Consider the following 14134-nt stretch of genomic DNA (forward strand, 5'->3'; position numbering starts at 1 on the left):
CTTGAGCTCACGAGCAACCACCAAAAGTTGGAAATTATACTTGCGCAAAGAATGACAAAATTGTTTAAGAAATTTTAATTAGCTCACTTAAATGCAGGCTTAGGTCTATTGAATTATTTTAAACCATTTCATTGATTCCATTTTGAATGGTGGCCAACATCAGATGAACTGTAGTTAATATCCTAATGTTTAGACATGGTTGCATGGGGAATGCCCCATAAACCATTTAAAGATGACAGGCCAGATAAACAGATGACAAAAATACTTAACCTGCAGGTGAAAGCAGTTTTATTAGTGTCAGGGAATTGTTCATTCTAAAATTAAGGATGAGTATAGGTGCCGTTGTAAGCGGCATCTATCCATAACAAATGTTTATTTTGCATTTTTAATCAAATTTTGTGTCAGAATCGTCTTTGATATTACTATTTAAATTGAGTAGTATACCTGTGCTATTTTAAACGTATCTATTTAGTGAAGAAGACGTTAAAATGCCATTTGAACATTTTTGCAAAATCTGCTTATGACCCATTGAGGGATAGGTTCAGGAGTGGGGTTAGAGGCGCTCCCCCCCCCCCACCAAATATAGAATATTTTAGTACAAATCAAAACTTTAATTTGAAAAAAAAAAAAAAGCTTTTCTCATGAGAATGTATTGGCACTTCTGTAAGAATACTGGAATTTTTCAGAATTCTTTCAGTATTTTCCCCCAAAAATCCAATGTCAATTATCCAATCCCCCTTTTTTAAGCCATCTCACAATTTGCCTAAACAAGCCACAAAATACTACACACAATACTTACTGGTCAAAAATAAAATAAAAATAAAATAAATAAATAACCCAAACACGAATTCAAAAATAACCTTTCACACCCGAAGGGTCACTGAGGAGGGTTTGGGGGCAGTATTGTTCTCTCCTGGTCAAACTCTCATATTTCATCCTAACATTTGGCTGGGGTGAGTCTGACACCCCTGTTGTGACACGTACTGCTCTTCAGTCTGTGAAACTGGAGCTGGTGAGCATGACAGTCTCTGCCCCTCTCGTGAGGTGGAGAATAGCCAATCTCATCACATTAACCACAATCACTGGCCTTTTTCTATTTTTCTTGGTGTCAGGAAGTAATATGGCTGGATATGTTCTGGTGTAATGGTGTTACACCCATGACCTGCCCTGGTGCCATGGCAATGGCCAATTAAATGTCTATAAGCGGATGTCTGTTAACAATCAGATTGGTGTTCTGACACAAGAAGAAGCAGCTACAGGCTTGGAAGACACAGTGAGAAGAATAGGGAATATTTTTTACCTGGTGTCATTGAGAGATGACACCAGTAGATGTGATATTTACCCAAAGGGGTGGTGTTGGATGACTGAATACCCAGACTGGGACTGCAGGTGCTGGTGGGCATGGAATCTAGTCTTTGTGAGGTCAAACGCATGGATTCCACACGCACACACTTACTGCATCATTACCATAACTGATCCCATAAAGTAGGTTGTCTCATCCATCCACATAAGCCTTGTTAGATAATCATAACAAATAATTATCATGAATCTGGATGATTTTTTTTTTTTTTTTTTTTACAGCTGTCTCAAAAATGAAATTCTGTTATCATTTACTACATTACCTTATGTTGTTTCAAACCTGTAAGACCTTCTTTTTTCTGTAGAAAACAGAAGGGGGTGAATTGTGATGTTTTACAATTAAAGCTGATAGTGACCTGCTGTCAAGCTTTAAAAAGGACAAAAGTTTGGGCACCTAATGCCAAGTCTTCAGTGTGTGGAACAGGCAGAATTCTGGGTTGTGACATGAGCTTAACAGCTACAAAGAATGTCTAACTTACTGTTCTTGGCAAAGTAAACTGATGTTGAATAGATAGAATGTGCACACCTGTGGATCAGACAAACCTCTCTTAACCCCCATCACTTCATCAGTGACAGCAAAGATCCAAATAACCCCCATTAACTGCACACACTATAGTGTTACAAAATGTATACATACAGTGGACCCAGATAGTATTTGGATAATGATGAAGACTTAAAATGTCTAACTCTCATTGCATTAAATACAGAATATCCAACTAAATCTGTAAAAGATAATATTTTGCACTTCCATCCTTTTTTTTAAATACTGTTTAGCACAGACATGTTACTGTGGCCAAAACAACAAACAAAAACAGAACTTATGTAAATAAAGGTAGTGCACAGTAGTCAACTGTAGTCAAATTACAATTATGCATGCTGGCCAACACAAAATGTTTTGCTGGAGACAAACTAATTTTCCCAGCATGGATTCTCATCCAAGTTTTCTAAACAAGTTTTCATCATTTTATGTAAGACCTCTCACTTTATGTCATCATACAATACCTTCTTGTTCATGCTAGAGTCCTTAAAGAGATAGTTCACCCAAAAATAACAAACCCAGAAGACCTTTGTTCATGTTTGGAACACAAATTTTGATATTTTGATGAAATCAGAGAGCTTTTTGATCCAGCATAGACTGCAAAGCAGGTGACATGTTCAAGGCCCAGAAAGGTAGTAAGGACATCAGTGACATCAGTATTTCAACCATAAAAAGTGAAAAAGTGCAAGTTAAGTAACTTGTGGCCAAGTATGGTAACCCAAATTTGGAATTTGTGCTTTTAACCCATCCAAGTATAGGGGATGAGGAAGAGGAGACTTGTTAATAAAGTTGTTATTTTTGTTTTCTTTGCACACAAAAATTATTCTCGCAGCTTCATAAAATTACAGTTGAACCACTGATGTCACATGGACTATTTTACAGATGTTCTTGCTATGTTTCTGTGCCTTGATCGTTGTAGTTCCCTTGATGTCTACGGGAAAGTCAGAGAGCTCTCGGATTTCATCAAAAATATCTTAATTTGTGTTCCAAAGATGAACAAAGGTCTTACAGAATGACATTAGGGTGAATAATTAATGACAGAATATTAAATTTTTTGGGTGAACTATGCCTTTAAGTTTGTGTTTGCCAATGCTACCCATATCTCCTGTTTGCTGGAACCTGTAACACCGCTATGAGACATACAGATGGGATGGTGAGATGAAGTAACCTGGACAAGATAGTTGAACATATGGGACAATTTAGGGGGTTGAGTGGATAGAGACAGTAAAAGGACAGATAGGGATTGTTTTGAGAATGAATAATGTAGAGCGATGCATAAAAAATGTGCAATGCAATTTCTTCCTTCAGAGTTTAGGAGAATGTTTGTGGACAAGAAGATGGAGCAGGGAAGAGAGAGGGAGCAGAGAGAGAATTCTGGATTCTGACTGAGTCAACATCAAAGCTGTATGATTCTCTTTTTTCCCTCTTTGGTCATATATGATTTCCTTCAGGGGCCTCAAAGCGCACTTATAAGTCTTAAGGCTCAGTGTGTGGAACCCCTTAATAATACTGACCTGGACTTGGTTCACTGCCAGCTTTTGTTCTAATTACAGCTCAAGTGCACTCTCTGGGTTTTAGACTTTCTATTATTTTAGAATAGAGATACTTTTCAGTTACGTGAACGTTTACGCTTTTCCTCAGAATGAGTTTAAGTACCATTTTCAGATATTATTAAAGGGATTGTTCAGCCAACCCTGAACATTTTGTCATCCTCATTTGGAGGTCTCAAGCTCCAAAAAGTACCATCAAACCACTATAAAAGTATCCATATGAGTTGCATGCTAAATTCCAAGTTTTCTAAAGTTGGCAGCTTTGTGTGAAAAGCAGACAACACTTGATTGGGTTCTCTGATAAATTATGATATGATAAATCATATTCTTGTAAATAGGGGAAGCTTTACAGTGGGTTACTCAGAAATAAAAATATTTTGTCTTCATTCATCTTCATGTCATTCTAAACCTGTATGAATGTCTAGAAGAATGTTTCAGCTGTTTTGAGTATGTATGTGATCATAAATATTTTGGCCAGATATGAAAGGAGTATATTTCTTATATCTTAAATAGATAAAAACATTCTTTTCTTCTCTTTCAAAGAAAAAAAAGTCAGGTTTGGAACAAGATGAAGGTGAGTAAATTCCTTTACATTTCAGTCGGTTTCTTACACAAAGTTGTGCATACAACTTCAAAAAACTTACACAGTTAAAATATATATATATATATATATATATATATATATATATACAGTGGGGATCGAAAGTTTGGGCACCCCTTGCAGAATCTGTGAAAATATGAGTAATTTTCAAAAAATAAGAGAGATCATACTAAATGCATGTTATTTTTTATTTAGTACTGTCCTGAGTAAGATATTGTACATAAAATATTTTAACATTTATTCCACAAGACAAAAAAAATGCTGAAATTATTAAAATAACCCCACTCAAAAGTTTGGGAACCCTTGGTTCTAGATCCTCGACTGTCTTTCTGTTTTGTGATGGTTGTGCATGAGTCCCTTGTTTGTTCTGAACAGTTAAACTGAGCAGCGTTCTTCAGAAAAATCTTTAAGGTCCTGCAGATTCCTCAGTTTTCCAGCATCTTTGCATATTTTAACCCTTTCCAGCAGTGACTTTATGATTTTGAGATACACCTTATCACACTGAGGACATTTGAGGGACTCAAACACAACTATTTAAATAAAAGATTCAAACATTCACTGATGCTCCAGAAGGAAACAAGATGCATTAAGAGCTGGGGGGTGAAAACTTTTGAACACAATGAAGATTTTTTTTATTTTGTTGAAATATAATTGTTTTCCATTTAGTTCTGCCCTTCGTTAGCAACAAAAGATACTTGTATGTTTCCCGGTACACAAATTAAGTACAATTTACCTTGATCTTCAAATTCCAAAAGTTTTCACCCCCCAGCTCTTAATGCATCTTGTTTCCTTCTGGAGCATCAGTGAATGTTTGAATCTTTTTTAATAGTTGTGTTTGAGTCCCTCAAATGTCCTCAGTGTGATAAGGTGTATCTCAAAATCATAAAGTCACTGCTGGAAAGGGTTCAAATATGTAAAGATGCTGGAAAGCTGAAGAATCTGCAGGACCTTAAAGATTTTTCTGAAGAACGCTGCTCAGTTTAACTGTTCAGAACAAACAAGGGACTCATGCACAACCCTCACAAAACAGAAAGACAGTCGAGGATCATCAGGTAACAGAACACAATACTAAGAACCAAGGGTCCCCAAACATTTGAGTGGGGTTATTTTAATAATTTCAGCATTTTTTTTGTCTTGTGGAATAAATGTTAAAATATTTTATGCACAATATCTTACTCAGGACAGTACTAAATAAAAAATAACATGCATTTAGTATGATCTCTCTTATTTTTTGAAAATTCTGCAAGGGGTGCCCAAACTTTCGATCCCCACTGTATATATATATATATATATATATATATATATATATATATATATATATATATATATATATATATATATATATATATAATGTTCTAAATGCCCTTGTCACAATATGATCATATGAAAATAGCAGCCTGAACATTATCCAAAATATCTTTTTTTTTGATTTACTAAATTAAAAAAAGGTAATACGCGTTTTAAACAGCATTAGGGTGTAGTATGACAGAATTTTTTTTTTTTTTTTTTATAATTAGAGATCTTATTTAAACACTGCTTTATTGTTGCCCCTTTTATGTTGTATACTCATCCTCAGCCCTTATATTGGGGAAAAAAATATAAATCTGTTTACATTAATCCGCTTCAAGAACTATATGAGCGCAGTTGTGAATGAATGTTGTGTTGTTGTTGTTATGGTCTAGTTTTGAGTAAAAGGAGCATGGAATGATGGCAAGAGGCTGGGGAGACAGCTGGAGTGACAGACCTCCACTGCCCCTCTCTCACTCTACACACACACACACACACACACACACACACACACACACACGCACACACACACACACACACACCCCTCCCTCCAGCAGCTGTTAGTTGAGGTGATGGAGGAGTGGTGATAACAGTAGAGGTTGTTAACAACCTGCATGCTGACACACTGGGTTGGAAGAAGTCCCAGTCCTAAAACAACACACAACCATCAACAACACCTCCTTCCAGAACAATGTGAAACATTTTTCTCTCTCTTGTGGAGAGAGTTCTTTATAAAATCCGGCCCCAGGAAAAAAATGCTTCATTGTTTACCATAGGCATACCTGACATCTGATTGATTTAATATTTCGATATTTAATGCTACAATCCATCCGAATTTGCACTGATTATAATTATTCAAAATCAGTATTATTCATGCATTATCATCAAGGAGAAACAAAAATATCACATAATCAATTATATAAAGACCTACAAAAGACCTGCACAAAAATACTGTGGTGAAATATAGTTTATACCATATCAAATACACACTTAAAATGAAGGTTTTTGGTAGGCATCCATCGGTCCATTCGACAAAAAGTTCTTTATAGTGGAAAATAGTTGTTTGTATTATTAAACTGTTCTTTGCTCTAAGAAAAATATGGTTATTTAAAAAAATATTTGGGGAACCCAAAAAACTTTCTTCTATTTTTGTTTTTAAGAATGTACCATCCATATACCAAGTTTATTTACAGTGAACTCTAAATTACTTAAAATATTATGATGATATTATTTAGGTACATGTCCATTAAGGTGATATTAACAGGTAAACATGTCCAAAGCATCCTAGCAGGGCACTTTTAATGTTATTAGAACAATATAACAGAACAATAAGTCGTGTTATACACTTTTACGCTCGGGTTAAACAAATCAAGATATATTAAGCGACCAAGAAATATGATTTTAACCTGATTTTGTAGGGTGGAGAGCACTGATTGAATGTCCCAAATTTCCTCCCACTCGCAGCAGGACAGCACAATAGCGAACAGACGAGCAGCATTTGTGCAACTCGACTCCATCTTCCTCCCTCTCTCGCGCTCCTCCTGGCCAAAACTGCCGCGCTCCTCTCGTGCGCTTCATTCAGATGGATAACTCCAGGAACATGGCTATGCCAAACACTTCACTTTTACTGTTTGTTCTTCAAATGTGCACTCTTGCTTGGCAAGGTAAGACAATTTTAGCCTAATCTTGGTATGCGGTTCTGTTTTTTGTTGCGGTTTAATTCTGTGAGAAACTTTGTGGAGCGTTTCGACCGCGCGCGTTTGAATGGGATGCACTCGGATGTTTGGAGATGCTGCAGTTATGGTATACTGTAAGATAATAATGTGTTTCAACCGCGTTGTTTAAACCGTTCTTTGTGTAATAGAGGGATATCGACTGTTTAAAGTTACTTAGACGCCATTTGTGAAGGGTATTCACCTTTTCGCTTTTGAAAAGAGTTGAGTTTGTTATCAAAACACTCTGCACGTGAGCCCATAAATATGTTTAGCTTCTTCAAACTCACGTTAGCCTACTGCAGATACATAATCGTAAAGTAATTAAATGCACTATTAAATACACTGTCTGCATTAATACTTGCAGAAGTCCATTTTAGAATTTCTCATTTCCTTATGTTAAATTCGCTGAAAATGTTACTTATACTGTTAAAACTGGCATATATGCCTTGATAAAAAAAAAAAAACAGGTGGACTAAGTGCTTTGAAACACATACTGTCCTAGAAAAATATACTATTTAGTCTACCAATTATCCTGTTTTATCTAGTAAAGATAAAGCAAATATGTTTAACTAAGCAAATATTTCAAACTGAGAGGTTTTATGTTCATAATTAACCAATTTGCTGTTGCCTCTGGTTGTATTATTATGTCTGAAGGGGTTCAGATCATGAGACTAGTCACAAATACAGGCTTTGTGTGTGTCTGTCTTCAGATACGATCTGTGGAACTCTATTAAAGGGCGCTCAAAAATGTGATGATATGAGAAATTTTCACAGCGATAAGAAAGCTGTTCAAAATGTGCAATATTCAGTTTTTAAATCATACTTTATTATACTAACTCTGTTAATGCTTATATATGTTCAAATTGCCCTGCGGGTCTCATTCAGCGTGGCACTCTCTTTAGTACATGACCTAGACAACTACTGAACTAGCCCTTCTCATTAGGTAGCAGATGATGGACCCCCACTGCCTAATCCTCTCCTTTTCCATCTCTCTCTATCCTCTGTTGTGTCGTCCATCTACTTTTTTGTCTACCTTTCTATACTGTTTTTCCACCCTCATCTCTTTTCCTCTCTCTCTCTCATAACATATTTTGCTGGATGTGAAGCAGGACTGTCCTGTAATGCTGGTTTCTCTAAAGGGTTTTAATAAGCCCCTATCCTACCTTCTGTTCACCCTTGTGTTTAGTAAGGTCCCTCCAGTTCCCTAGAAAATGAACTAAAGCTGTCTGTCCTGGGTTATTGACTGAACACCCCGTTAGATAACAGCCCCTATGATTAAAAGGGGTCACCTTGCTCTCTCAGGGTAGGGGGGCGATTTTTCATCCAAGAACTTGACATTGAAAATGTCATCCTTACAAATTATAGTGACTGTGATGTGGATGACAGAATGTGTACTGAAAAAAGGCTTTGAAAATTGATTATTAATATAATTAATAGTATCATTTATTACTAATTTTATTTATATTATTAGTAATTTATCATTTTTAATATCGTGTAAATTGTGACACTAATAACCTATGTATTGTAATGAACCATATAAGTCCCAATATCAAAACAGTTACTCGAATCATAATAATAATAATGATAATAAAACTACAGCATAATAATATAAGATATAATAAATAATATATATTTATATAATAGTAATCATTTTCATACTGTATATATGTGTCTATGTTACATTATAATCATTACTCATTTTTTAACCTTTGTAAAAACAAATATGTAAATGTATTTAAAATACAGGACCTAATACTAAAACAGTTAAAAATAGTAATATAAAATTATTCATATTCCTATTATTATATTAAAATTAATTTAACTGGTATTATATTATTCATCAAATTAACTGACATATACAGAATGACAATGGGAAATATCTTTATATCAAGGCCCTGTCAATAAAAAGGGAAAACCAGAGCTTGAATGAAAAATCCTAATATAGGACATCCGCCAAAATATGCATTTTAGCCCAGATGTCCATACTCATTCCTTCAAATTCATACGAGCTGCATTGTGTGCCAGCGACAAAAATGCTTTGCGTTAGACTTCCTGCTTCCCATAGCAGCCTGTGACCCACAGAGGAGGCGATACAATTGAGTGGCTGTTCCTGGTTTGAGGGGGTTTCTATGACCACAATCCTGGGTTGAGCCCCTGTCTGTCACTCTTCACAGTGAATGTCATGTACCAGCCTGTGGGAATATTGTTTTGACTTGGGAGAAGGTGCAAATCAGTGAAGACCTCTATGTATGGATAATCTGCATTGTTGTTTTGGTGTTCGGCTTCAGTGAGCGACAACGTGGATCAGATGAAGGTTGAGAGCCTTACACAATATGACTAAATTGTCATTATTTGCAGCTATGTGAGGCTGAGTATTGTTGTTTATGCACAGCTGTGTGTATTGGGTACCATGCCATATGAAACATCACTGATAGTAAGGAAAGATGGTCTTGAGTTGAAATTAATCTCCTATCTAATCCAATCACACTAAATCTCTGATGACTCTTACCAGCAGGGGGCAGCAAGAAGGCAATTACCTGAACAAAACTAAACACGTGTTATTGATTGTAAACATGTAAGCATGCAACACATATGCATTATGTATGATTGTGTGCTGGAGGTCTTGAATTGTGCATTGTCTATTTTAGTCCCACCATCCTTACCTCATATTCAACTTTACTGCAGCATTGCTGCACACATTCACAATTCAAAGTTCAATTTGAAGCATGCAGTGCTGCATTTTAGTGAATTGCTGCAGATGATCTCATCAGAATCGCATTCATTCAAAAAGACATTCATGTGGGTGTGCTTTTAAACAAACTAAATGATTTGGAGGAGTCCAAAATACATCGCCAGAGAGAAGTGTGTTGTTTCACCAGAAGAACCCGATATGACATTTTGATTTAAAAAAAAAATGCAGTTGCACAAATAATGACTGTTTTTATACAGTTTTCTGAGCATTCACAACAGCTTCCAGCACACAATGGAAAGAAAGCCCTGTATAATTAGGCTGATTACCTTCTTAGTCTGTATTTGCATAATTTTGTTATTGCATTCTAAAACCATTAGGTCGAGTGCAACAGAAGGAAACATGCATTTTAAAAGAAAAACTTACTAGCCACAAAAAAATATTAAGCAGTACAACTATTTTAAACACTGATCAAATTAAGAAATGTTTCATGACCCCAAACCAGCATATTAGAATGATTTCTGAAGCATCAGGTGACACTGAAGACTGGAGTAAAGACTGGTGAAAATTCAGGTTTGCCATTACAGGAATAAATGACCTTTTAAAATATATTAAAATAGAAAACATTTGTTTAAAATTGTAATAATATTAAACAATATTAACATTTTTAACTTTGCTCAAATACATGCAGCGTTTGAGGCCCCGTTTACACTATTGCATTTTCATTTTAAAATGGCGTTTTAGAGTGAAAACGATCCTCGTCTACATTGGCGTTTCTGCTGTGTTTCAGAAACGATCTCCGTTTATACTGCAGAACCTAAAATGCATGTCACGTGACCATTCATGCAGGTAGAGCCCTAGATATGAATAAGTAGATTCCCTATTATTTAGATTATGGATTCATCTACGTGCTTGACATCAATGCACATGATATTATTGTTTACACAGTCATCAAGGAGCAGCAGTGCAAATGTGGGCAGCCATGCCAATGTTTTCAAAACTCTCCGTTTTGGTCCGTTTACACTGAAATGCAACCCCGGAGTTTTCAAACTAAAACGAGTTCTGCAGCGTTTACAGAAGTTTCCGTTTAGAGTTAGAAAACGCTGGAGCAGTGTAAACGATATGGGGGAAACCATAGAAAATGTTATGCATTATAAAATGAAAAAGCACTAGTGTAAACGGGGCCTGAGAGCATAAGCGCATTCTTTGTAAAAATATGTAAAATTCTCACCGACCCTTTTAAATGTTAGTATATACATTTAACATTATACAAGTAGGGAGTAAAAAAAAAGTAATTGGACACATCCAAACTAACACCAGCGAGTCCCTGATTTTTGTGGGTTATCTTCTGGTAAACCCCAGAAAATACACTGTATAAGGTCAGGCAGAAACTATGGGGGACATTTCACTCATAATGAAATATTTTACACCTGTTTACAAAAGATTCATCCCAATGAGACGACTCAGTGCTCAATCAAAGCCTTTTGCTTTCAAGTATAATTTAGTATTAGATCTCTTTTGATCACATCCCTTAAATCAAGGTTTTGATCTCATGATAAGATTTCCCAGTAGTGATGAGCTGAGACACAGGCTAGACGAGTGCACCGCGGGCTGCTCCTTGAAGTCCCCCGCTTTGAGATCAGCCGAAACAATGGCATGGCATTCCTCAGTTAAATGCACTCTTATCTCTGGCAAGAAGCTGAATGGGGGATGGTAGCTGAAGGTGTGCATGTCTTAGATCCACAGGTGAGTTTACAGGGTTAGATCACTATCTAATGGAGATTGTGCTTATCAAAGCCTTTTGTGTCGTTGACAGGAAAAGGCTCTGTGTTTGTCATCTAGTCTTCATCTGAGCTGTATTTGAACAAGAGGATACCTTAAAAGCACTGACTGTTTCAAGAATGAAGATAACTGTGTCTAGCCATTTTGAGAAGGAGTCCAGCCCGTCTCAGTCTGGCTTGGCTGCTCCACGTTTTTTGTTGGCTTAGATTTTAATATTAGTATGGTCTGGGAAGTCTGTCAAAAACTTGCTGCTGCCTTGAACTGACAAGGGCCGTCGGAGCTGCCAACGTGTTTTATGTTACTTCATTCAATGATCTGTGTAGATTCTTGTATTTTCAGGCAAGCTCTGTGAGGCACAACCTGCCATCGTAGTTGTGATCCAACTAAAGAATAAATCTGTAAAACCGTAGTCTTATGTGGAATACAGTGATGGCATGTTTATCAAAGTCAGATGTGGAGACTGACCACATTAATGAAGCATGAGAATGAATAACAATCATCCAAGTGCAACGAAGGGGGTGAAGAATTTACAGTGAACGGATGCCAGCTCTTTTTGCCCCTCTCCCTTTCTTACAGACTGTTTTTTTTTTTTTGTAAGCTGTAAAAGGATTCCCAAATTAGTTTTGACACACTCAAATAGTCCCAATTGTATTTATTTATATATATGTATTTTTTTTATTTATTACAGGCTATTCAATAATAAAAAGAGCAAACACTCTTTAAAGGATATTTGAAGACTTCTTTTCTTCTGTGGAGAATATTTTCAGTGGCTGAAATTTCAGTACACCTATACTACAATAATTGTTCATGTATAATGCTTTTTTGTTCACTTTTCAAAAATAGAGAAAAAATAACTTTAGGTTTAAATTGGTCTAAAGGGAAACTAAAGAATTTCATTGTACATTGTTAAAAATGTCTTTTTAATATAAATGCTGTTCTTTTGAACTTTATTTTCATTAAAATAATACTTTAAAAAGTATCAGTTTCCACTAAAATATTAAGCAGCAAAACTGTTTTCAACATTAATAAGAAGAAGAAATGTTTCTAAAAATTCAGCTGACTAAATCACATTACAAATCTCCTTTTGTGTGTCAAAGAAAATGTCATACCAGTTTGAAATAACATTCAAGTAAATTCATTTCTAGGTGAACTATCCCTTTAACATTGAAATATTTAATTATTAGACTGGTTATCGCTTTCTATATTTCTTTATATGACATGGAAAGTACAAGAACATTTTCCCCACCCATAAATTCAAAATAATCTCCTTTTGGATCAATAGCAATTATATGCTTCATGCAACAGTGTTAAGGACACAGCTTTAATGCCATTAAAATAAATGGGAAATACATAGTATATACTGATAAAAGACTTAATTTTGCAGACCACGTCCCATGTGATTCTCCGGCTTTATCTCATTATTATTCTCCACACTTAAAACCAGCTTAGCGCACCCTTCCAAAATGCACAATTTAATTGGCTGAATGCAGCCCGTCACTTTTGGAGAGCCCCATCTGTGGGACACGTAACTGGCCAGGAACAGATTCGAGATCTGGCAGAAGTCCTCACAATGCAAGGGGGATTTCGGAAGTCCTCGGATAATGTTTTCTCCAAAATCTCCCTCTAAATCACTGCCTCTCACCCCCCTCAAACCTGTCCGTCTTTATCTCTTTACATCTCTCTGTCTGTCTCTGTTTACCATAAAATCCACAGACAGCTGCAAACACCTGGTGGCGAACTCATTTCTGAGAAGGCAGATGTGGATGTTTTTTTCTGGATGTGTGTGCAAGCGTGTGTGTTTAGTAGGTTGCTCATGTTACCGAAATCATACACCACAATAGTAGCACCTCCAGTCTTGCTGTCTACCCCCATCCCCCATGGTCTTAATCGCCTCCTCCCACATCTCCCTCATGCTCACATGCCCTTCACTCAGCATTGGCTACCGGCCCATTCAGAGGAAGCCAGGGGCTTCAGGCCCTTTCGTATGTTTTACTTTCTCCAAAATCTTTATTGATTTTTGCAGACATTCCTGCAGTTGCTGTGTTTGTGTTTCAAATGGTTGCAAAGTAATTCTCTGTGTCCAAGTCCTGCCAAATAACCTGGCAGAAGACTTTTGCTTTTCACTAATGTTATTAGTTAATTAGATTTTTGTGTTTTTTGGAAGAAACTGTGAGTGGGGTTTTGCCAGGGTGTTGTTAAGTTGTTTCCAAGGTGTCATCAATGTGTTTTTTTTTAGTTGCCTTTAAGGGAAAGTTCACCTGGTAATCGAACTGTTTTAGTGCCCCGTTGACTTACACAGTTTTTTGTCATACAGTGGTCAAAGTCAATGGGGAAATAAAACTTTTGAAATTTTTCTTTGTGCGGACTATATCTTTTAATAAGAATCACTTATGACTATTTGCGGAAGTCTAAAGAGGCCATGCATTATACATTTTTTCTGTCTTAGGGTCAATGACGTGACCGGACATAATTTTTTTTTTTCCGGATCTTTTAAATTATTCAAAAATACATAAAAATGCTATTCATGTAAACAATGACTTGAATTCACATCTTCTATGATGAGCATAGTTTGAGTATTAAAATTAGTTTGAAATTTTCCTTGAGCATAAATGT

General features: G+C 36.1%; 2 protein-coding genes across 4 annotated transcripts in view; one reads left to right on the forward strand and one right to left on the reverse strand.

Annotated features, from left to right (window-relative positions):
- The window catches only part of LOC113049776 (derlin-2), a 35927-nt gene extending 29068 nt beyond the window's left edge, over positions 1 to 6859 (reverse strand). Inside the window, exon 1 of the mRNA XM_026212403.1 lies at positions 6742 to 6859. The gene's annotated coding sequence lies outside the window, so the exon portion shown is untranslated. The remainder of the gene's footprint in view (positions 1 to 6741) is intronic.
- LOC113049774 (cell surface glycoprotein MUC18-like) overlaps positions 6828 to 14134 on the forward strand; it is a 55356-nt gene continuing 48049 nt past the window's right edge. For all 3 annotated transcript variants that reach the window (XM_026212400.1, XM_026212402.1, XM_026212401.1), the window contains exon 1: positions 6828 to 6999. In XM_026212400.1, coding sequence (XP_026068185.1) covers positions 6918 to 6999 — 82 coding nt within the window. In that variant the 5' untranslated portion in view covers positions 6828 to 6917. The remainder of the gene's footprint in view (positions 7000 to 14134) is intronic.

Source organism: Carassius auratus, chromosome 30 (assembly GCF_003368295.1).
Source record: "Carassius auratus strain Wakin chromosome 30, ASM336829v1, whole genome shotgun sequence".
NCBI lineage: Eukaryota > Metazoa > Chordata > Actinopteri > Cypriniformes > Cyprinidae > Carassius > Carassius auratus.